Genomic DNA, 24,518 nt, shown 5'->3' with positions numbered 1-24,518 from the left:
GCAAGGCTGGTTCAACATATGCAAATCAATAAACGTAATCCAGCATATAAACAGAACCAACGACAAAAACCATGTAATTATCTCAATAGATGCAGAAAAGGCCTTGACAAAATTCAACAACACTTCATGCTAAAAACTCTCAATAAATTAGGTATTGATGGGACATACCTCAAAATAATAAGAGCTATCTATGACAAACCCACAGTCAATATCATACTGAATGGGCAAAAACTGGAAGCATTCCCTTTGAAAACTGGCACAAGACAGGGATGCCCTCTCTCACCACTCCTATCAACATAGTGTTGGAAGTTCTGGCCAGGGCAATCAGGCAGGAGAAGGAAATAAAGGGTATTCAATTAGGAAAAGAGGAAGTCAAATTGTCCCTGTTTGCAGATGACATGATTGTATATCTAGAAAACCCCATCATCTCAGCCCCAAATCTCCTTAAGCTGATAAGCAACTTCAGCAAAGTCTCAGGATACAAAATCAATGTGCAAAAATCACAAGCATTCTTATATACCAATAACAGACAAACAGAGAGCCAAATCATGAGTGAACTCCCATTCACAATTGCTTCAAAGAGAATAAAATACCTAGGAATCCAACTTACAAGGGACGTGAAGGACCTCTTCAAGGAGAACTATAAACCACTGCTCAACGAAATAAAAGAGGATACAAACAAATGGAAGAATATTCCATGCTCATGGGTAGGAAGAATCAATATCGTGAAAATGGCCATACTGCCCAAGGTAATTTATAGATTCAATGCCATCCCCATCAAGCTACCAATGACTTTCTTCACAGAATTGGAAAAAACTACTTTAAAGTTCATATGGAACCAAAAAAGAGCCTGCATTGACAAGTCAATCCTAAGCCAAAAGAACAAAGCTGGAGGCATCATGCTACCTGACTTCAAACTATACTAGAAGGCTACAGTAACCAAAACAGCATGGTACTGGTACCAAAACAGAGATATAGACCAACGGAACAGAACAGAGCCCTCAGAAATAATGCCGCATATCTACAACTATCTGATCTTTGACAAACCTGAAAAAAAGAAGAAATGGGGAAAGGATTCCCTATTTAATAAATGGTGCTGGGAAAACTGGCTAGCCATAGGTAGAAAGCTGAAACTGGATCCCTTCCTTACACCTTAAACAAAAATTAATTCAAGATGGATTAAAGACTTAAATGTTAGACCTAAAGCCATAAAAACCCTAGAAGAAAACCTAGGCAATACCATTCAGGACATAGGCATGGGCAAGGACTTCATGTCTAAAACACAAAAACAATGGCAACAAAAGCCAAAATTGACAAATGGGATCTAATTAAACTAAAGAGCTTCTGCACAGCAAAAGAAACTACCATCAGAGTGAACAGGCAACCTACAGAATGGGAGAAAATTTTTGCAATCTACTCATCTGACAAAGGGCTAATATCCAGAATCTACAATGGACTCAAACAAATTTACAAGAAAAAAACAAACCACCCCATCAACAAGTGGGTGAAGGATATGAACAGACACTTCTCAAAAGAAGACATTTATGCAGCCAAAAGACACATGAAAGAATGCTCATCATCACTGGCCATCAGAGAAATGCAAATCAAAACCACAATGAGGTAGCATCTCACACCAGTTAGAATGGCAATCATTAAAAAGTCAGGAAACAACAGGTGCTGGAGAGGATGTGGAGAAATAGGAACACTTTTACACTGTTGGTGGGACTATAAACTAGTTCAACCATTGTGGAAGACAGTGTGGCGATTCCTCAGGGATCTTGAACTAGAAATACCATTTGACCCAGCCATCCCATTACTGGTTATATACCCAAAGAATTATAAATCATGCTGCTATAAAGACACATGCACACGTATGTTTATTGTGGCACTGTTCTGTTGCGGGAAGTCAGGGACCCTAAATGGAGGGACTGGCTGAAGCCATGGCAGAAGAACGTGGATTGTGAAGATTTCATGGACATTTATTAGTTCCCTGAATTAATACTTTTATAATTTCTTATGCCTGTCTTTACTGCAATCTCTAAACATAAGTTGTGATGATTTCATGGACACTTATCACTTCCCCAATCAACCCCCTTGTGATTTCCTATGCCTGTCTTTACTTTAATCTCTTAATCCTGTCAGCTGAGGAGGATGTATGTCACCTCAGGACCCTGTAATAATTGCATTAACTGCACAAATTGTACAGCATGTGTGTTTGAGCAATATGAAATCTGGACACCTTGAAAAAAGAACAGGATAACAGCAATTGTTCAGGGAATAAGAGAGATAACCTTAAACTCTGACTGCCATTGAGCCAGGTGGAACAGAGCCATATTTCTCTTCTTTCAAAAGCAAATGGGAGAAATATCACTGAATTCTTTTTCTCAGCAAGGAATATCCCTAGGAAAGAGAATACGCACCTGGAGGTATAGGCCTATAAACGGCCCCCCCAGGTGCACTTGTCTTTCATGGTCGAGACTGCAGGGGTGAAATAGACCCCAGTCTCCCATAGCGCTCCAAGGCTTATTAGGAAGAAGAAATTCCTGCCTAATAAATTTTGGTCAGACCAGTTGATCTCAAAACGCTGTCTCCTGATAAGATGTTATCAAGGACAATGGTGCCCGAAACTTCATTAGCAATTTTAATTTCGCCTCGGTCCTGTGGTCCTGTGATCTCGCCCTGCCTCCACTTGCCTTGTGATGTTCTATTACCTTGTAAAGTACTTGATGTCTGTGACCCACACCTATTCGCACGCTCCCTCCCCTTTTGAAAATCCCTAATAAAAACTTGCTTGTTTTTGCGGCTTGTGGGGCATCACAGAACCCACCGACATGTGATGTCTCCCCCAGATGCCTGGCTTTAAAATTTCTCTCTTTTGTACTCTGTCCCTTTATTTCTCAAGCTGGCCGACACTTAGGGAAAATAGAAAAGAACCTACGTGAATATAGGGGCAGGTTCCCCAATACTATTCACAATAGCAATTCTTGGAACCAAGCCAAATGTCCAACAATGATAGACTGGATTAAGAAAATGTGGCATATATACACCATGGAATACTGTGCAGCCATAAAAAAATGATGAGTTCATGTCCTTTGTAGGGACACGGATGAAACTGGAAACCATCATTCTCAGCAAACTATCGCAAGGACAAAAAACCAAACACCACGTGTTCTCACTCATAGGTGGGAATTGAACAATGAGAACACATGGACACAGGAAGGGGAACATCATACACCGGGGTCTGTTGTGGGGTGGGAGGAAGGGGGAGGGATAGCATTAGGAGATATACCTAATGTTAAATGATGAGTTAATGGGTGCAGCGCACCAACATGGCACATGTATACATATGTAACTAACCTTCACATTGTGCACATGTACCCTAAAAATTAAAGTATAATAAAAAAAGATTTATCATGTATTCTTAACATTTTGTGTGCATATACATACATTGTTTTGTCTTAAATATACTCTTGTAATGTTAGGAAATTTGGAAGATTTTCCGTGTCACTATACACAGTTTTGTTTTGTTTTTTTTTTAGAAACATAGCCTTGCTCTGTTGCCCAGGCTGCAGTGCAGTAGTGTGATCATGATTTACTGTAACCTCAAACTCCTGGGCTCAAGCAATCTTCCCACCTCAGCCTCCAAGGTAGCTAGGACTACAGATGCACATCACCACACCCAGCTAATTTAAAAAAAAAAATTTTTTTTTTTTTTTTTTAGGAAATGGGGTCTCGCTACATTGCCTAGGCTGGTCTCAAACTTCTGGACTCAAGTGATCCTCCTGCCTTGGCTTCCCAAAGTGCTGGGATTACAGGCATGAGCCACTGTGCCCAGCCTACTTCATTCTTTTGTTTTTGTTGTTGTTGTGTGTTTTTTACCTAGAACCACCTGAATGGTCATACTTCATTCTTTATAGCTGCACAGTTCCTATTGAATGAATAGGACACCATAATTTATTTAATAATTCCTCTGATAAAGGACATTTCAGTTGTTTCTACTTTTTGTTATTACAAAGCAACGCTGCAATGACCATTATGTTAGTCCATTTTTGCGTTGCTTTAAAGGAATACCTGAGGCTGGTTAATTTATAAAGAAAAAAGTTTATATTTTGGCTCATGGTTCTGCAGGAAGTACATCAAGTGTAGTGCCAGCATCTGCTTTTGGTGAGGCCTCAGGAAGCTTCCAATCGTGGCAGAAGGTGAAGTGGAGCCAATGTATCACATGGTGAGAGAGAGACCAAGAGAGAGAAGGATGAGTGCTCTTTCAACTACCAGCTCTTGTATGAACTCATACAGAGAGAACATACTCATTATCCTGGGGATGGCACCAAGCCATTCATGAGGGATCCACCCCCATGACCCAAACATCTCCCACCAGGCCCCACCTCCAACGCTGGGGATTACATTTCTACATGTGATTTGGGGGGGCAAAACATCCAAACCATAGTAAGCATGCTTCCCAAAAAACAAACAAACAGACAAACAAACAAAAATATATATATATATATATACACATACTGTTTTTTTAGGGTTTTTGTTTGTTTTGTTTTGTTTTTATTTTTATTTTTTTAGAGAGAATATCTCACTTTTTCACCCAGGCTGGAGTGTAGCTCACTATAACCTCCAACTCCTAGGTTCAAGCAATCCTCCTGCCTCAGCCTCCCAAGTAGCTGGGACTAAAAGTGCATGCCACTGTACCTGGCTCTGTAAGATTATTTTTTAGTGACTGTTTACTCCACTAGAATGTAAACTTCTTGAGGGCAGGGGCTTTATTTGTTGCCATATCCCCAGTACTTTATTCCTAGTGCCTAGTATATAGTTAAGTGTTTAATAAATACTTGAATGCTTACTACTTTACACCCACCAGATGGACAAGCATGAAGTCTGAGAATACCAAGTGCTGACAAGCACGTAAAGCAAGAGGATTCTTGTATCCTGCTGAGAGCGAAAATTAGTGCATGAGCTTTAAAGAGCAGTGAGATAACTCAAATATGGATATTCTAGCACCAACCATTTTCATTCCTGACATATATTCAATACACTTTCGCACAGGTGCTTTAGGAGAAATGTACAAGAATTTTATTGTAGCATTCTTTGTATTATATTGCACAAAAGCACTATACAAAATTGTACAAAAGCATTGTAGAATTTGGTGTATTTCTCTCTCTCCCTCTCTCCACACACGTATCACAGACATTTTTTTTTTTATTCTGAATCATTTGGGAATAAGTTCACATCATGACCAAATAAGAAAGCTGCAGGATTAACATTTACAAAATATTCAAAATATGCAAAACGGTACTATAATATTTATAAATACATACATATATAACAAGCAGAAAGATAGGAATAGGAATAATAAACACTGAATTCAGGCAAGTGGCCGTCTTGGGGACGGAAAAGGAATGTGTTCAGGAATGAATACCTGGAAGCCTCGCTATCTGGAATATTTTTCTTAAGCTGTGTTGAGGGTACATATTTGTTATTGGCTGTACCTTTTTTGCAAGACATATATTTCAAAATTTTTAAAAGCATCCATTTATTCCTATTTTAATGAGAGTTTTTAAAAATGAGGAATGGGCTGGGTGCAGTGGTTCATGCGTGTAATCCCGACCCTTTGGGAGGCCGAGGTGGGTGGATCACCTGAGGTCAGGAGTTTGAGACCAGCCTGGCCAACAAGGTGAAACCCCATCTCTACTAAAAACACAAAAATTAGCAGGGCATGGGGGCGCTCCCCTGTAATCCCAGCTAGTCGGGAGGCTGAGGCAGAAGAATTGCTTGAACCCAGGAGGCGGAGGTTGCAGTAAATCGAGATCGCGCCACTGCGCTGCAGCCTGGGCGACAGAGTGAGACTCCATCTCAAAAATAGAAAAGAGAAAAGAAAGGGGAAAAAAGGAAGAAAGAAAGGAAGCAAGCAAGCAAGCTCAAGGGTTCTCGGGGTGGGCCATCCCCGAGGCCATCCGCAGATTTTCTCGCACTCTTTGCTCCACCCCCACGTGCAACAAGGACAACCGGCTGCCGCCTCCGGCTTCCAGCAGGGCTAGAAGATGCGCTGTCCGGGGCGGCCAGAGCCCCGCAGAACAAACCGCAGCACGGAATTACGGGCCGCCGTCCGCGCCTGCCAGGCTTGGAAGCGGACTCGCCCCCAGGGCCACCGCCCTAGGAAACCTCCCGTCGGAAGCCTCCCAAGCAAGCCGCTGACCCGCGGCTCCCGCGCGAGGCGGCGTGGGCGTGGGCGCGGCCCTGGCGCGGCGGCGCGCGCGGGGTGAAGGGAGCCCGGCGCGCTGGCTGCGGCGACGGCGGCGGTTGCTGCGCCGGGTACTGGGGTCGCTGCCTGAGGCGCAGGCGCCGTGGACTCCACCCGCCCCGGGGCCTGGGCTCGCTGTGGACTCGTCATGGCGACCGAGCAGAGGCCTTTCCACCTGGTGGTGTTCGGCGCGTCTGGCTTCACCGGCCAGTTCGTGACCGAGGAGGTGGCCCGGGAGCAGGTGGACCCGGAGCGGAGCTCCCGCCTGCCCTGGGCCGTGGCGGGCCGCTCCCGGGAGAAGCTGCAGCGGGTGCTGGAGAAGGCGGCCCTGAAGCTGGGTACAGCGGCGGGGCGGGACGGGGCTGCGCGGGCGGCTGGGCCGGGGACCCCGCATCGCCCCAAACGAGCGTTTCTCCCGCAGGGGTGCGCCCTACGTGTCCCCGAGCCCTGCGTGAGGACAGGAAGAGGAGAGGGAGGGATGTTTCAAATCCTGCCATAGCTTTGTCCCACCTCCTTAACTATGTATGTGTGTGTGCGTGCGTGCGTGTATAATATACACACACTTTTTTTTTTCTTTCCTTCTCCTCTTTCCCGCTTTTTGCATTTCTGCCTCAGTTTGGGGAGCTCCCCTGGCGAAATGGTCAAGAACTTGAGTTGTCCCTCTCTCTGCCTCATCCTGCCCCGCAGCGGGGGCACCTGTTGAATCTGCGGGTTTCTAGATGTTTGGTCGGAGAGGAGAGGAGGGCTTTGGTCTCTTGGAGATCGGAGTCTCCCTTTGCCTCGTGTTTTGAGGACGGGAGAGCAAGCTTACGAGTTGTACTGACAGTGTCTTTGTGGCTATTCTGTTTTAGTTTCTTGTTTTGTGTGTAAGAATACTCCAGCAGTCTTCCTCTTCAGAGAATAAAAAGTGTGTATTTCTGGTTTAGACGCTTACGTATTCTCTAAGCATTCAGGTAGCATGTATTTATTGATAATCTAAGCATTCAGGTAGCATGTATTTATTGATAATCTAAGCATTCAGGTAGCATGTATTTATTGATAATCTAAGCATTCAGGTAGCATGTATTTATTGATAATCTAAGCATTCAGGTAGCATATATTTATTGATTCTCTAAGCATTGAAGTAGCATATATTTATTGAGTGACGTTGTCCATGCTAAGACCTGTCCCGAGTCTGGGGTGCAGGATGGGACAGAGAGGAGACAGACACACGGATCCTGCTGCCTTCATGGCTGGGGAGACATCTGACTTACGACTCCGTAGCCTTTAAATTTGGCTATTAACTCCCCACCGTAGATTTCCCTTATACAGACACCCATTAGAGTTCTGGAAATACTACATTCTTTCTGTTTAATCTACTTTCATACAATGCCCTGCTCGGAGTGCTTTTGTTTGTGGTTATGTACAGAAGACACCACGTAGGCTGGACTCTCCTACAGCTTTTGGTACTGACACTACCAACACGTAATTCTGACCAAAGAGCTTTTTGGTCGTTATTTTTCCAACAGAAGTAATTTTACTATGAAAATATATGCTTCCATTTCTTTTTCCGGCTCAGCAAGATCGTACCGGTACAGCCTAGTCACTTATCATATATAATGCCCAAATCAAGTTTCATTGTGGGGGATATACCTTCACCTATTGAAACCTGCATCACTTAGTTGAGCCAGTTAATTCCAATTATTTTCTTATGAGCCTGTGTGTGTTTATATAGTGTGTGCTTTTCACCTCAGAGTTCTAATTTTTTGTTTTTTGTTTGTTTGTTTGCCATTCTTCTGCCTCAGCCTCCTGAGTAGCTGGGACTAGAGGTGCCCGCCACCACGCCCTGCTAATTTTTTGTATTTTTAGTAGAGACGGGGTTTCACCGTGTTAGTGAGGATGGTCTCGATCTGCTGACCTCGTGATCCACCCTTCTCGGCTTTCCAAAGTGCTGGGATTACAGGCGTGAGCCACTGCACCCAGCCCTGATGGTTTTGATGTTAACAGTCAGTCCGAGACTCTCCATCACCTACAACTGGATCATAGTAATTGTTTAGTAGTTGATGAGAAACTTTATTTTTTTAAAGACAAGTTCTCATTCTGCCACCCAGGCTGGAGTGCAGTGGCGTGATCACAGCTCACTGCAGCCTTGACCTCTGTGTCTAAGTGATTCTACCGCCTCAGCCTCCTGAGTAGCTGGTACTACAGGCTATGCCACCATGTCAGATAATTTTTTTTTTTTTTTTTTTTTAGTAGAGACAGGGTCTTGCTATGTTGCCCAAGCTGGTCTGGAACTCAGCTCAAGAGATCCTTGCACCTTGACCTTCCAAAGTGCTGAGCCACTGCCCTTGGCCAAGAAACTATTTTATGACATAAATTTCTTGTTGGAGAGGAAGTCTGGATAGTTATCTGCTCAGCATTTAAACTTGATTGTGAAATTGTCATGTTACACAGGGTTGTTATTTACACAACGCTTTGATTCGATTTTTTTTAAAAGGTCAGTTTTTTAGTAACTCTTAGTGTTAACTCAGTTTTCCTCATAATTTTTTCCTTTTGTATTACCTGATTAAAAACAGGTTTATCTTTTGTCTAAGCAGGAGAGCTAGCTTTCAGCATATCCGTGTATTTAGTAATTTGCTGTCACTGATTACTGTAAAAAGAAGATAAGGAAGATATAATCCTCTACCGGGATTTACTTTCCTTCATTTGTTTCTTATTTTAGGAAGACCAACACTGTCGTCTGAAGTTGGAATCATCATCTGTGATATTGCTAATCCAGCCTCGCTTGATGAAATGGCTAAACAGGCAACAGTTGTCCTCAATTGCGTAGGACCAGTAAGTAATCAACCCTTCTTTGTATCAGAACAAACAATCCATTCATTTCTAGCAAAATATTCCAGAGGAACATAAGGACAGAGGACAGAATTGTTGGTTGAAGGCCTTAACCCCATATGGGGAGTTTTTTCTTCTTGCGAGGAGCAGCTGGAGATGACCAAAGTCTCCTGAGAGAGTGAGTGACAGGCTCTCCATGACGTTATCCTTAGGGCATGTGTGCTGGCTTGTTGATTGGTTACATCTGTGATTGTCAGAATTTTCTTTCCTTTTTACTATATGCCCCTTCGGTAAAAAATGTTTGAGTGTGACTCCCTAGTATATTTTTTATTTATAAATTATATTCTTGTATTACTGGGTAAATATATTTTTTAAATGCACAAAAAGAAGACTAAAAAACGACTCATTTATTAAATAAATATTTATTGATACTTACCACATGTGAAATGCACTATTGTAGGCACCTGGGACACAATGGTGAACGAAACAGAAAATCCCTCGTGGACATTACATTCTTGGGGAAGACAGAAAAATAGGATTGTAATAGGAGGTAATGAAAAGTGCTTTGAAGAAAAGTGAAGCCAAGAAAGGAGAAAAGGTGCTGGCATATTGGTGTTTTTAGATGGATGGTCAGGGAAGGTTTCTGTGAGGAATTGACATTTGAGCCAAGATCTGAATGAAATGAGAGCAAATTGCATGAACCTTTTGAGGAGAGACTTTTCCAGGGACAGCAGGCACAAAGGTCCTGAGATGCCAGTGTGCTTGGCAAGACTGAAGAGTGTGACAGAGGCCAGTGTGGCTGGGCATGGCAGAGAGGTGGAGAGTGGATCAGAGAGAAACCCGGGAGCTGGGTCATGTGGGATCTTACGGGCCGTGGCCAGGATGTGGATTTTTTTTCCAGGTGTGACCAAGAGGCGTTGAATGGTTGAAAGGAAGGGCTTCAGCTGATTTAAATTTGAAGTTCTTTGGCTTCTGAGTGGAAAAGTAGATAACAAAGGATGAGCAATGGAATGGTCCAAGCACAAGCCCTGGGGTCGTAGTGGTAGAAGTGCTGAGAAGTAGTTAGGTCCAGAGTATATTTTCAAAGGAGAACGGCTTTTGCTGTTGTACTGTGAAAAAGTCATCAAGTCACAGGCCATCAGACTTTTGGCCTGTGTAACAAGGTGAATGTTGGTGACATTTAGTGATCTGAAGAAGCCATCACAGTTGGCAAGATGTTTAAAAATTAAATATCTAAAATATTAATAATTTTTAATTGAGAGCAAAAGGGTTTTTGAATTGCTATTAAATAAAAGTGTTGTTGATTTAGATTCATCTCATTCTTAACTAGCTTAGATTCCATCCATGAGGTCCACCGCTCCACTCTATAATGGACGCCCTCATCTATCTCCCTTGCCTTTTTCTCCTCAGTACTCTGGAAAAATCCCAGCCCTGGTTATTCTCTGCCTGCTCTTCACCTGAACATGAGTAACACAGTGTGGCTGGAGAAAAATGTATCCCCCTGCTAACTGGTCACACTTCAAATATGTGTTTACAAACCTTGTGTGGTGCTTAGCACCTCTGGCAGCTCTGTTCTATTTCCCTCAGGAATTCTCCTGCTCTCTGAAGCAGCTCACAACCTTGTTTTCCTTGAACTTTTAGTATCCCATCTCTCTTTCCTTGTTCTTATCTGATTTTATTTTTCTTTTTTTTTAACTATGAAAATAGAAGCTGGTTAATAACAGAATTTCTTTCTTCATCTTCCTACCACTAGATCTATCTACCTACCTACCTGTCTGCCAATCTGCATCATACCCTGTAGTCTGCCATATCTCTTGTTACAAGGAAAAACTATCCTCTTCCTATTGGGCACAGTTTTCAAAGACTTTATTATCGGGGGAACCAGCCCCCAATATTTCAACATAGGTTCTTTTCTATTTTCCCTAAGTGTCAGCCGGTCTGAGAAATAAAGAGAAAGAGTACAAAGAGAAATTTTACAGCTGGGCCTCTGGGGGTGACATCACTTGTTGGCAGGTTCCATGGTGCCCCTTGAGCTGCAAAACCAGCAAGTTTTTATTAGGGATTTCAAAAGGGGAGGGAGTGTACAAATAGGGAGTGGGTCACAGAGATCACATGCTTCAAAAGGCAATACGGTATCACAAGGCAAATGGCAGAGCAAGATCACAAGGCCAGGGCAAAATTAGAATTACTGATGAGGTTCCATGTCCCGCTGGGCACGCATTGTCATTGATAAACATCTTAACAGGAAACAGGGTACGAGAGCAGACAACCAGTTTGACTAGAATTTGCCAGACTGGAATTTTCTAATCCTAGCAAGCCTGAGGGTGCTGCAGGAGACCAGGGTGTATTTCATCCCTTATCTCCAACTGCATAAGACAGGCACTCCCAGAGCGGCCATTTTAGAGACCTCCCCCTGGGAATGCATTCCTTTCCCAGGGTTATTCCTTGCTGGGAAAAGAATTCAGTGATATTTCTCCTATTCGCTTTCTGCAAGAAGAGAAATATGACTCTCTTCTGCCCAGTCGCGCAGGCAGTCAGACATTATGGTTATCTCCCTTGTTCCCTGAAAATCGCTGTTATCCTCTTCCTTTTTTAGGATGCCCAGATTTCATATTGTTCAAAGACACATGTTTTACAAACAATTTGTACGGATAACTCAATCATCACAGGGTCCTGAGGCAACATACATCCTCAGCTTACAAAGATGACAGGATTAAGAGATTAAAGACAGGCATAGGAAATTATAACAGTATTGATTGGGGAAGTGATAAATGTCCATGAAATCTTCACAATTTATGTTCAGAGATTGCAGTAAAGACAGGTGTAAGAAATTATAAAAGTATTAATTTGGGGAACTAATAAATGTCCATGAAATCTTCACAGTTTATGTTCTTCTGCCGTGGCTTCAGCTGGTCCCTCTGTTCGGGGTCCCTGACTTCCTGTAACACTTTATGTTTACAGTTACACATTATCTTGTTATCAAATTTCTCCTCTTTACTGGATTATTTCGATCAGCATTTAAATATGTGATATCTCCCATATTTTAAAAAAAGCTGCTTGATTCCACATACCCTTCCAACTACTCTACTTTTTGTGCCCCCTTTTTAGCAGCCTCCTTGGAAGAATTCTCACGACTCACTATCTCTGCTTCTTCACCTCCTACTCTATCTTAAACGCCTCCTATTGGGCTTTTGTTTTCCTCCCTCCTCCAATGAAACTACTCTGCTAAAGTCCCACCCTGTCAAATCCAGTCTTCATCTGAAAGCTTGCAGCATTCGATCCAGCTGACCACTTTCTCCTTTCTTTGCTCAGCTTCTACGTTGTCATCTTCTCGTAGTTTTCCTCCTGTCCACCAGCTTCACCCTGGACGTCCTCGTCTCCTCCACTGCGTCTTTGTCCTCCCCACTCTAAATGCTTGAGGCCTCAGCGTTTAAGCTTTAGAACCTCAATAACCTCATTCAGGCATTAGGTTGCAGTAAAGTGAAAATGACTGAATGAATGAAGAGTGGTGCTGAGGCCCTCTCTGTGTGATGGAAACTTTCCCACAACCCCGTCAGGATACCTGCTGTGTCCTGTCTTCAACACATGACCACTTAACATGGCCCAGGGAATGTCTCGTAGTCAGTCCATATAGTAACTGTTAACGGAACGTCATGTTTTTGTAAACATTAACATGGATAAAAGTTCTGCTATTTACTTCCACCCTCAGTGGATCATTCTGCGCTTCCCTTGGGGGAAGACTACTTGGGAGACCACTGGGTTAGAAGATGGAACTTTGAGGGCCAGGCGCGGTGGGTCATGCCTGGAATCCCAAACCTCTGGGAGGCCGAGGTGGGCAGATCACTTGAGGTCGGGAGTTTGAGACCAGCCTGGCCAACATGGTGAAACCCTGTCTCTACTAAAAATACAAAAAATTAGCTGGGCATGGTGGTACACACTTGTAATTGCAGCTACTCGGGAGGCTGACGCAAGAGAATCACTTGAACCCGGGAGGCGGAGGTTACAGTGAGCTGAGATTGCGCCATTGTATTCTAGCCTGGGCAACAAGAATGAAACTCCAGCTCAAAAAGAAAAAAGAAGAAGATGAGGCATGGAGAGCAGGATTGCAGTTCTGACCTTTGAGCCAATTGGCCTCACAGGGGAGAAGTGTCTCCCCGAGATGAAGGATTGCTACTCTGACTGTTCATCTGTCTCAGACAAGCACAGGGTACTAGTGGAGAAAAATCTCGCAAGTTCATAAAACAGGAATAAGTTAGTGAGAAGTCTCAACTCCAGATTACTCAAAGAAGTGGGCCAGATGTGACAAAATGCAGTAAAAGTAAGGAATGGGCAGACTGGCAAATAGGAAAATGCGTTTTCTTTCCAGAAGGTGCTACGATTATTTTAATAAGCTCATTAATACTTCACTGCAGCCTGCCAGTACTCGTAGATACACTGCCTAGCTGATGGGCTCACTAGCCAGACATGAGAAGTGAGCCTGTGGCTGTAAGGCAGAGCCTGGAGGAGCTGGGAGTTGGCCCAGCAGAATGGAGGGAGGGTGCTCCAGGTAGTGGAAGCAAGCACACTGGGTGTGAAGAAGCAGCATGCTTGGGGAATTACATGGAATTTAGAACTGCTGGAACATGAGAATTAAGGGGCTGTGGTATGATATGATACTAAGGACTTTCTGTGACATGCTAAGAAATTTGGACTTTGTACTATATACTGTAGGGATTTTTTTGTTTTTGTTATTTTTATTATACTTTAAGTTCTAGGGTACATGTGCACAACATGCAGGCTCGTTACATAGGTATACATGTGCCATGCTGGCCCGCTGCACCCATCAACCCGTCATTTACATTAGGTATTTCTCTCAATGCTATCCCTACCCCTGCCCCCCACCCCACGACAGGCCCCAGTGTATGATGTTCCCCACCCTGTGTCCAAGTGTTCTCATTGTTCAGTTCCCACCTATGAGTGAGATCATGCGGTATTTGGTTTTCTGTCCTCGTGATAGTTTGCTCAGAATGATGGTTTCCAGCTTCATCCATGTCCCTGCAAAGGACATGAACTCATCCTTTTTTATGGCTGTATAGTATTCCATGGTGTATATGTGCCACGTTTTCTTAATCCAGTCTATCAGATTTGAAGAGTGGATATGTTATAGGAGTGAGGCAGGAGGAAAGGTGACATCAGATTTTTATTTTAGAATAACAATTTGTTGTGTATTTGGAGATGGGGCTAGCTGGCTGCAGTATAACCAGTTAGGGCCTATTTATAGTAAATTAGATGAGGGTTGACAGGGTCTGAACTAAGATATAATTGTGCAGGGGAGAGGAGACTGATTTGAGATATTTTTAGGAAACTGAATTGATAAAATTCGGTGACTTCCAGGATAGGTAGCATGAAAGACTGCTTCCAGATTTTTTTTTTTTTTTTTTGAGGCGGTTCTTGCTCTGTCACCCAGGCGGAAATACAGTGGTGCGATCTAGGCTCACTGCAACCTCCACCTCCCGGGTTCAAGCAATTCTCCTGTCTCAGCCTCCTGAGTAGCTGGAACTACAGGCTCATGCCGCCACACCTAGCTAATTTTTATATTTTTAGTCGAGACAGGGTTTTACCAAATTGGTCAGGCTGGTCTTGAACTCCTGACCTCAGGTGATCCACCTGCCTTGGCCTCCCAAAGTGCTGGGATTACAGGCATGAGCCACCACACCCAGCCTGCTTCCAGGTTTTAACCTGAGAATTATGTGGGGAGTAATGCCATTAATAATTAAAAAAAAGAAGCCATCTGAGTACCATGTGCCTGGCCCCACACTAAGCTCTTTGTATTCTCTTATTTCATCCTCACAACTACCCAGGGAAGTGAGTGTTGTTATTCATCATTCTTTGATTGAAGAGGTTGATGCTTAGAGAGGTAAAGTGACTTGCCCAGGGTCACACAGCTAGTGGCTGCAGAGCCTGGATGTAAGTGTGGCCTGACTTAAAGCCCACACTCTAGACCACTCTGCTGTTCAGCCATTTGCTCAGTTTTGTCTCAGAGTCTTCCCTCTTTTGAGCACAACAGAAAGATGTTAGAAGTGGGACCCAGGCAGGCTGAACTAGAGGCTATACTTTGTTTTTTATTTTTATTTTTTTGAGATGGGGGTCTCACTTTGTTGCCCAGGCTGGAGTAGAGTGGCACGAACACAGCTCACTGCTGCCTCAACCTCCTGGGCTCAAGTGATCTTCCCGCCTCAGCCCTGAAAGTAGCTGGGACTATAGGCTGGTGCTATCACATCTGGCTAATTTTTGTATTTTTTGTAGAGACAGGGTTTTGCCCTGTTGCCCAGGCTGGTCTCTAGCTCTTGAGCTCAAGTGATTCACTCACCTTGGCCTCCCAAAGTGTTGGGATTACAGACGTGAGCCACTGTGCCTGGCCATGTGTTTATATATATATGCCATATATATATAGTCCTTATATGTATGATATATATATATATAATATGTATATGGCCTCTATATATAGTCCGTAGCATCATATTTTATACACACACACACACACACACATTTTTTTTCTTAGAGAAACAGGGTCTCAAAGTGATCCTTCTGCCTCAGCCTCCCAAAGTGCTGAGATTATAGGTTTGAGCCACCACACCTGGCCTAGAGGCTACACATTGAAGCATGTGCTAGGAAGTGGAGGAGGAGAAATAGGTTTAGAGAGAGAGATGATGAATTCGGTTTTAGACTTGTTGAAATTGAGGTGTCTGCTAGATACCTTGCATCAAGACAGAAAATACAAATAATATACTGTTTGTATATGATGTTTTATAAGTAAGTGAGAAAATCAGGGGGAAGAGAAAATAAAAGGAAAATGTAGGCAAAGTGAAATTAGTTTTATGTGTGACTCATGCTACATGTCCTGTGCTCTCACTGGTCCTGACCTTTCTAACAAAAAACAGAGGGAAATCCTATCAGTGAGCAACTCTAGACATAGAGGTTGGAGGTCACAGCACAGATTTTATTGAAGTTGGGAGAGTAGGTGAGATTTCCTGGGAGAATGTCTGGGGCAGTGATTCTCCATCTTTGAAGTACACAAGAATCACCTGTGAGGCTTATTTACAATGCAAGTTACTGGAGTCTACCTCAGAAAGCCTGATTCTGGGGGTCTGGAGTGGGAGTGAGTGACCAGCATGCAACCCAGGTGATTCTAAAGCAGGTGGGCTCATGGCCAACTTGAGAAATTTGGGGGTGAAATAACTAAGAGACAGGCCGAGAAAGCTCCAAATGAGTTTTAAAATGGATGTGTGCAAACCCTAAGGATCAACCAGGATAATCCACTGGGTGCAGAAAGCATATGGAGCTTCAACTTCTGCTTTAATCTCAACTTTAGTTCTATTTAAATATGTTTAAAATGTGTGTTTTATTCATTTGGTAGGCAATTTAAGTGATTTATAAGTAAATTCATATAGTTAGTAGGTGATGGATTCCAGGTGTGAACTTGGGTCTTACTGCCTTGAAATCCTTTGTTCCATGATACCATACTGCCTCAGAAGTAGAGTTCATTAATTTCATGTGGTTTGTTAATGGGAGGGTAGGAACTCGAATTTCACACACTTCTCCCAGTCCTGTAATTCCAGTGTTATCCGCCATTCTTAGTAAGAGGTGTGAGGTCTTGGAGTTAGGTAAGAGGGCAGCCCATCTGACCTATTTGTAAAGGTCGATTGTGTCTTTTAAGTGTCCCTTGTTCCTCGAAGGCTGGAAGAAAGAAACGATTTCCTTGTTCCATCTTTTGCTGCCAGGAATGAATAAAGCAGAGGAGTTTGTGCTTCTAATCTACTTCTTCACAAAGGAAAAGATTTGTCATGCTTCTTTGGAAATGGGACTGAATTCTGATGTATTAGCTTTTACATATGAAAATTTGTATTTTAATTCCTTGAGTTTGAATAACAGATAATATGGGAAATCTAATATCATACAGGCTCAGAATATCTGCTCTGTTCAGTATCAAACTTATCCTTTGCAAACTCTCTTCTTCCTGTTGGTTTGTTTTTAATTTTGACCGATAATACCACTGGTTCTTGGCCCCCGTGTCCAGCCCAGCTAGTCAGGAAATCCCGTCATTTCCACCTTTTTAGTATTGCATGTCTCATCTTTAGTATATCGTCTGTGCTATAAGTCTTATACCACTATGCTGTTTAAAATTCTCCTGGAAAGCCAAGTAAACTAGAAGGGATAAAGTTGAACCTTGTTAGCATGGCACATGTGGTCCTTCCTGATGTGGCCGTAGCCTGCCTTTTCAGACCCATCTCTTTCCACTTCCTACTCAAGTGAATTTGATTCCTGCTTCAAGCAACAGGAACAGCTCCTTTTTCTTAACCTCTGCATTTACTTTTTCCTGTATCTGGATTTTTCTTTTTCCTGGAAAATTTTTATTTGTTCTTTAGGGTTCAACTCAAGGGAATCACTTGTATGAAACTTTTCCTTTTGTCTTCAGGTAGAGGTAAGCATACATTGCTCTGTAATTCCATCATGCCTTTATTTATTCACACTGTGAGAGATGGTATTGTGCAGTTATCTTCTCAATTTATCTTTTTGTTTCTGAGATGGAGTCTCACTCTGTCGCCCAGGCTGGAGTGCAGTGGCACAATCTTGGCTCACTGTAATCTCCACCTCCCAGGTTCAAACCATTCTCCTGCCTCAGCCTCCCAAGTAGCTGGGATTACAGGTGCGTGCCACCACGCCCGGCTAATTTTTGTATTTTTAGTCGAGATGGGGTTTCACCATGTTGGCCAGCCTGGTCTTGAACTCCTGACCTCAAGTGATCTACCTGCCTCGGCCTCCCAAAGTTCTGGGATTACAGGTGTGAGCCACCGTGCCTGGCCACTTTCTGAATTTATCTTTAGGCTATTTTATTAACAGTTGATTTCTTGATAACTAGGACTGTTTACTTCCAGGATTAGATGGCATTTTGTTCATTTAAACTTGTCAAGCAAGAATAACCTCTTTGTTCTTTTTGTTTCCCTAGTATCGGTTTTATGGAGAACCTGTAATAAAAGCATGTATTGAAAATGGAGCCAGTTGTATCGACATCAGTGGAGAACCTCAGGTATAAAAAATAAAAAGGAAAAACGTAGAATTAACACATAAATTTCGGTTTAATGAAGTGGAAATATTTAGTGTAATTTTGCAGACATATTTAGAAGCCGACAACTCCTTTCTAGCATTCAGAGATGGTATTCGTATGGTATTCCATTGATAGCTCAAAGGAGAGCGCTGATGGTAAGGTCTTAGCTTCAGTTTTCTGAATTTTTTCCCTCCCTACAACATCATTTCTTGTAGGTCCGTGCTTATTATAGCTACTTCATGCTTTAAACTGAATCAATTAAAATAGCGGACTGTGCATAATTCTTAGAATCTCATTTCTGTCACGTTTTCATTTTGAATTCCCTTTTAAAAATCAGGTACCTTTAGGCCGGGCACGGTGGCTCACACCTGCAGTCCCAGCACTTTGGGAGGCCAAGGCGGGCAGATAATGAGGTCAGGAGATCGAGACCATCCTGGCCAACACGGTGAAACCCCATGTCTACTAAAAATACAAAAAATGAGCCGGGCATGGTGGCGGGCACCTGTCATCCCAGCTTCTTGGGAGGCTGAGGTGGGAGAATGGGGTGAACCTAGGAGGTGGAGCTTGCAGTGAGCCGAGATCACTCCACTGCACTCCAGCCTGGGCCACAGAGCAAGAGCGAGACTCTGTCTCAAAAGAAAAAAAAAAAAAAAGAAAATTCAGTTACCTTTATAACATTACAGAAAAATAAAGGTAAAATTCACTAGTGTAAAATCAACCTAAACATTTTAAATGTTCACATTTATTGAATGCTTACCATATGCCCAACATTGTGCTAAGTGTTTTATGTTACTTTTTACAAATATACCTATAGGGTAGTTATCTTCCTCCATTTTTTGTAGATGAGGAAATTAAAGCTTAGGAAGCTTAAGTAACTCACTCAGTAATGCACCTAGTAATGCACCTAGTAAGTAGAAGAACTAGGTCTTCAATTGAGGTTTGCCTGACCACAGGAAGTTATGTGTTAACAGGCATTAAGCTCTACTACAGCCTGTAAAATGGTAACCTCATGTGTCTGTGTAGTAACTGCTGATTATCATCATCAGCGTGCCAATATGATATTAATATGCATTTGCAGTTTATCAATTGGTAAAATACTGGAAAATACTGAGACAGTGTAAATTACCAAAATTGATTCAAAAAGGAGGAAACAAATTAAAAAAAAAAAAGGCCAGGCGAGGTGGCTCACGCCTGTTACCCCAGCACTTTGGGAGGCTAGGTGGGAGGATGACTTGAGCTGGCGAGTTAACAAATTAGCCAGGAGCTGGGAGCGCACCCCTGTGCTCCCCCTACTCAGGAGAATGAGACAGGAAGATCACTTGAGCCTGGGAGGTCAAGGCTGCAATGAGCTATGATCACGCCACTGCACTCCAGCCTGGGCAACGTAGTGAGACCCTGTCTCCAAGAAACAAAAACAAAAAACAATTCCCATGTTATTTTAAATAACCCAGAACATAGAAAATGGTGAAAAGCTTTTAAGTCATCTAGAAACTATCATAAAAGTAGTATCGAACCCCCCCCCTTTTTTTTTTGATACAGGGTCTCTCTCTCTCTCTCACCCAGGCTGGAGTGCTGTGCTACGATCTTGGCTCACTGTAACCTCTGCCACCTGGGTTCAAGCGATTCTCCTGCCTCAACCTCCTGAGTAGCTGGGGGTACAGGTGCACACCACCACACCTGACTAATTTTTGTATTTTTAGTAGTGACAGGGTTTCACCGTGTTGGCCAGGTTGGTCTTGAACTCCTGGCCTCAAGTGATCCACCTGCATCGGCCTCCCAGAATGCTGGGATTACAGGCATAAGCCACCACGCCCAGCCATAATATCAAAACCTAATAAGGAGTTGGGCACGTTGGCTCATACCTGTAATCTCAGCACTCTGGGAAGCCAAAGTGGGTGGATCACTTGAGGCCAGGAGTTTGAGGCCAGCCCGGCCAACATGGCGAAACCCCATCTCTACTAAAAATACAAAAATCAGCCAAGCATGGTGGTGCACGTCTGCAATCCCAGCTACTCAGAAGGCTGAGGCATGAGAATCACTTGAACCCGGGAGTTGGAGGTTGCAGTAAGCCAAGATGGCGCCACTGCACTCCAGCCTGGGCAACAGGGTGGGATCCTGTCTCAAAACAACAACAACAAACCTAATAAAGAACCAGAGGGCTGGGTGCGGTGGCTCACACCTGTAATCCCAGTGCTTTGGGAGGCCGAGGCAGGCGGATCACGAGGTCAAGAGATCAAGACCATCTTGGCCAACATGGTGAAACCCCATCTCTATTAAAAATACAAAAGTTAGCTGGGCGTGGTGGTGCACGCCTGTAGTCCCAGCTACTCGGGAGGCTGAGGCAAGAGAATCGCTTGAACCTGGGAGTCGGAGGTTGCAAAGAGCCAAGATCATGCCACTGCACTCCAGCCTGGCGACAGAGCGGGACTCCGTCTCAAAAAAAAAAAAAAAAAAACCCAGAGTATTTAAAGAACTTTTACAAGACAATAATAGAAATAAAGACAATTTATTTTAAAAATGGGCAGGGGATGTAATCCTAGCACTTTGGGAGGCCGGGGCACGTGGATCACCTGAGGTCAGGAGTTTGAGACCAGCCTGACCAACATGGAGAAACCCTGTCTCCACTAAAAATAGAAAATTAGCTGGGTGTGGTGGCAGGTGCCATAATCCCAGCTACTCGGGAAGCTGAGGCAGCAGAATCGCTTGAACCCGGGAGGTGGAGGTTGCAGTGAGCCGAGTCTGCACCATCGCACTCCAGCCCGGGCAACAGTGCGAGACTCCATCTCAAAACAAAACAAAACCAAAAAGGCAGGGATGAGAAGAGACAAATCTTCTTTGTGGAAGAATTCCAAATAATTTATGTAGCTTCTCCACATTTATGTGCAAGCAGCTGTGTGTGTGACTGAGTGTGTTAATGTGTTTGTATGTGTGTGACTATGTTAGTGTGACTTAACGTTTGTGTGTGCATGAGCAAGTGTGTGTGTGTGATTGTGTTCGTGTGTGTTTGTGTATGTGCATGAATGAGTGTGTGTGGTGTGTGTTTGTGTCTGGTATGTGCTTGAACAGGTGTGATTGTGTTTGTGTGTCACCTTCTGGGAGAGGGAGCATAAATTGACAGTGGAGAAACCTGGTGAGCACTGCCTCAGCCAGGTGTTCAAGTCAGCATTAACCCTGGTAAATCATGTTGACAGTGTGTAGCCCCGATGTGATATGATATGATAAGAATAGCACTTTACCCCTGTGGTCTCTTTCCAAAACCCATAATAATAATGAGAAAAGCATGAGATAAATTCCAGTAGAGGGGCACTCTACAAAATGCCTGACCAGTACTCCTCAAAACCATCAAGGTCATCAGAGACAAGGAAAGTGTGAGAAATCGTCGCAGCCAAAAGAAGCCGAAGGAGACGTAACAACCGATTGTAATCCTGGATGGGATCCTGGAGCAGAAAAAAGGGGTTCAGTTAAAACTAAGGGAATCAGAATGAACTGTGAACTTTAGTGAATTAAATCATATATGTCAGTACTGGTTCATTAATTGTAACCACTGTTCATGTAAAAGATGTTAAAAATAGAGAAAACTGGGTTTCAGAGTACTTGGGAACTCTCTACTATTCAATTTTTCTGTAAATCTTAAACTGTTTTTAAAAAGGAATTTCTAAAAACAGGCAGAAGAGCAGAGCAGACATTATTCCCCTGTGCCCTCTGCCACCATCTGCTTTCCTGCTCTCTGTCTGTACGTGTGCAGAGCTTTATGTCTGTGATGATGTTCATCTGGGTAATGCTGTTTGGGGTCATTTTTTTTTTTGCTTTCTGGTTTTTATATTTTAATATTTTATAATAGGCATTACTTTTATATTTAAAAGTCATTCTAAAAAAATTAAGTGTCATACAGTCAGACGAGCACACCTTCCGTACCACCTGGTGTGCAGTAGGCGCTGTATTTGCCGAATAAGTGGAAAATATTTTGACAGTTAATGTTTTGCTGCAGAGCCACACTGCTTAGCATTTTCAAAGTTTGGTTGCTTTGTTTTTAAAGATAAATTATTTAATACTGGTCTACGTCTTTCTGCATAACTAATTAAAATTCTTATCCTGGATTTTTTAGTTTCTGGAACTAATGCAATTGAAGTATCATGAGAAAGCTGCAGACAAAGGGGTTTATATCATTGGAAGCAGCGGCTTTGACTCCATTCCAGCAGATCTGGGAGTAATATATACCAGAAATAAAATGAATGGTAATTATTGATCAATAAGCAATAATGGAATTTAACAGTACCGTGCAAAGGCTTCATGTTTCTAACTGTGGTGAACTAAAATCTAGGTGAAAAAAGAAACATAGCCATAAATGGGTAATACTAAAACACACGTTTTGTTTTTAATATAGCGGCACTTTTAATAAAATGCTATTGAGACTATTGTTGAGACATGGATAATACTGTATTTTACAGTGATATATTATTGTCTCAGTATAGTTTGGGCTGTAAAATTTCTGGAAAACAACTTTGGCAACCGTTATAAATTCAAACTTCTTTGTTTAGGAATCAGCACATTTTAAAGCATAATTTGTATATTATAGTTAAAAGGTTTTAAATTTTTAACCGTCAAAGCTAGAAAGTATTGAACACAGAATTGGAGACACTTATTTAAGAATGGAGAAAATAATCAATGTTACGATAAAACATTTGAAGTTACTGATGTTTTGCATATTTAAGAGTGTCTGGTTTAGAAAATTACCTGAGCAGGGTGTGGTGGCTTACACCCATAATCTTAGCTACTTGGGAGGTTGAGGCAGCAGGATCTCTCGAGGCCAAGAGTTCAGGACCAGCCTGGGCAACATAGTAAGACTCATCCCTAAGAAATAAAAAAAAATTAGCCAGGTGTGGTGGTGCACACCTGTAGTCAGTCCCAGCTCCTCAGGAGGCTGAGGTAGGAGGATCACTTGAACCCAGGAGTTTGAGGCTTTAGTAAGCTATGATTGCACCACTGCACTCTAGCCTGGGTTACAGAGTGAGACCTTGTCTCTTAGAAAAAAGCAAAAAAACAAAAACAAAAAACAAAACTGAAACAGGTAACTTCAGTACCATATAAAGTGTTCTAGACTTAAAAAATTGGAAAATATTCCAGCATATATTAAAAAGTTAGCATAACTATGAAACCAAAGTCCAACAAAGATAGCACACACACACACACAAACTACAAATCTTGCTTATGAAATTAAAAGTAAAAAGAAAATACTATATAAAATTTTAATCCAGTGCCATTTTAAAAAGTTTTTTAAGAGACAGGATCTTGCTCTGCCGTAGCTCACTGTAACGAATGCCTGGGCTCAGGCAGTGCTCCCTCCACAACCTCCTAAGTAGCTAGGACTGCAGGCTTATGCCACCATACTCAACTAATTTTATAAAATTTTTGTAGAGATGGGTTCTCACTATGTTGCCCAATTTGGTCTTGAACTCCTGGCCTCAGGTGATCCTCCCACCTTGGCCTCGCAGAGTGCTGGGATTACAGACGTGAGCCACCATGCCCAGCTCATCCAGTGGCATTTTAGAAGAACAATATATTGAGACCAAGGTTTAGCATTAGGAAGTTATGTAATCATATCAGAGGTGAACAGCTATATGCCCATCTCAAAAAATGATTTGAAAACTGAGAATTCACACCATTTACTGATTTTACATTTTTAGGAATAGAATAGTTTCCTACATAATAAATGTCAGGGCTGGGCACGGTGGCTCACGCCTGTAATCCCAGCACTTTGGGAGGCCAAGGCAGGTGGATCACCTGAGGTCAGGAGTTTGAGACCAGCCTGGCCAACGTGGTGAAACCTTGTCTCTACTAAAAATACAAAAAAATTAGCTGGTCGTGGTGATGTGCACCTGTAATCCCAGCTACTCGGGAGGCTGAGGCAGGAGAATCGCTTGAACCCCGGAGGCGGAGGTTGCAGTGAGCTGAGATCGCGCTGTTGCACTCCAGCCTGGGCGATGGAGACTCCGTCTCGAATGAATGAATGAATGAATGAATGTCAGAAGGCAGTAGCTGTATCATACTTAATGAATGGTGAAACACTAGAACCATTCCAATTAAAAAGTGAAATGTGAATTGAACATCTACAAAATATTCAGTGTTCCAATCCTTAGACCTAATATGTCTCCATTTATTAAAATAATGCTTTAAAGTCTGTGAAGTTTAGAAGTTTTCTTCATGATAATCCTGTTTCTTGAGGTTGTTCTCTGCTTTTATTTCGAATAAGACTTTTTTCATAAGGGAGAAATATTAGTTTAAGGTTTGTTTAAAATTTTTTTTCAGATACTGACACCTAGAAGTCAGCACTTTAGCAAGTACCCCAGCTGATTGTTGATGCAGGTGGTCCACTTT

General features: G+C 42.7%; 1 protein-coding gene across 1 annotated transcript in view; it reads left to right on the top strand.

Annotated features, from left to right (window-relative positions):
- Positions 1-3,443: 3,443 nt before the first annotated feature.
- The window catches only part of SCCPDH (saccharopine dehydrogenase (putative)), a 46,022-nt gene continuing 24,947 nt past the window's right edge, over positions 3,444-24,518 (top strand). Inside the window, exons 1-4 of the mRNA XM_003815343.7 lie at positions 3,444-6,585; positions 8,949-9,061; positions 18,045-18,125; positions 22,249-22,378. Coding sequence (XP_003815391.5) covers positions 6,396-6,585; positions 8,949-9,061; positions 18,045-18,125; positions 22,249-22,378 — 514 coding nt within the window. The 5' untranslated portion in view covers positions 3,444-6,395. The remainder of the gene's footprint in view (positions 6,586-8,948; positions 9,062-18,044; positions 18,126-22,248; positions 22,379-24,518) is intronic.

This window comes from Pan paniscus, chromosome 1 (assembly GCF_029289425.2).
Source record: "Pan paniscus chromosome 1, NHGRI_mPanPan1-v2.0_pri, whole genome shotgun sequence".
Taxonomy (NCBI): domain Eukaryota; kingdom Metazoa; phylum Chordata; class Mammalia; order Primates; family Hominidae; genus Pan; species Pan paniscus.
The sequence above is the reverse complement of the archived record's forward strand: the minus strand, read 5'-3'. Positions and strand labels throughout refer to the sequence as shown.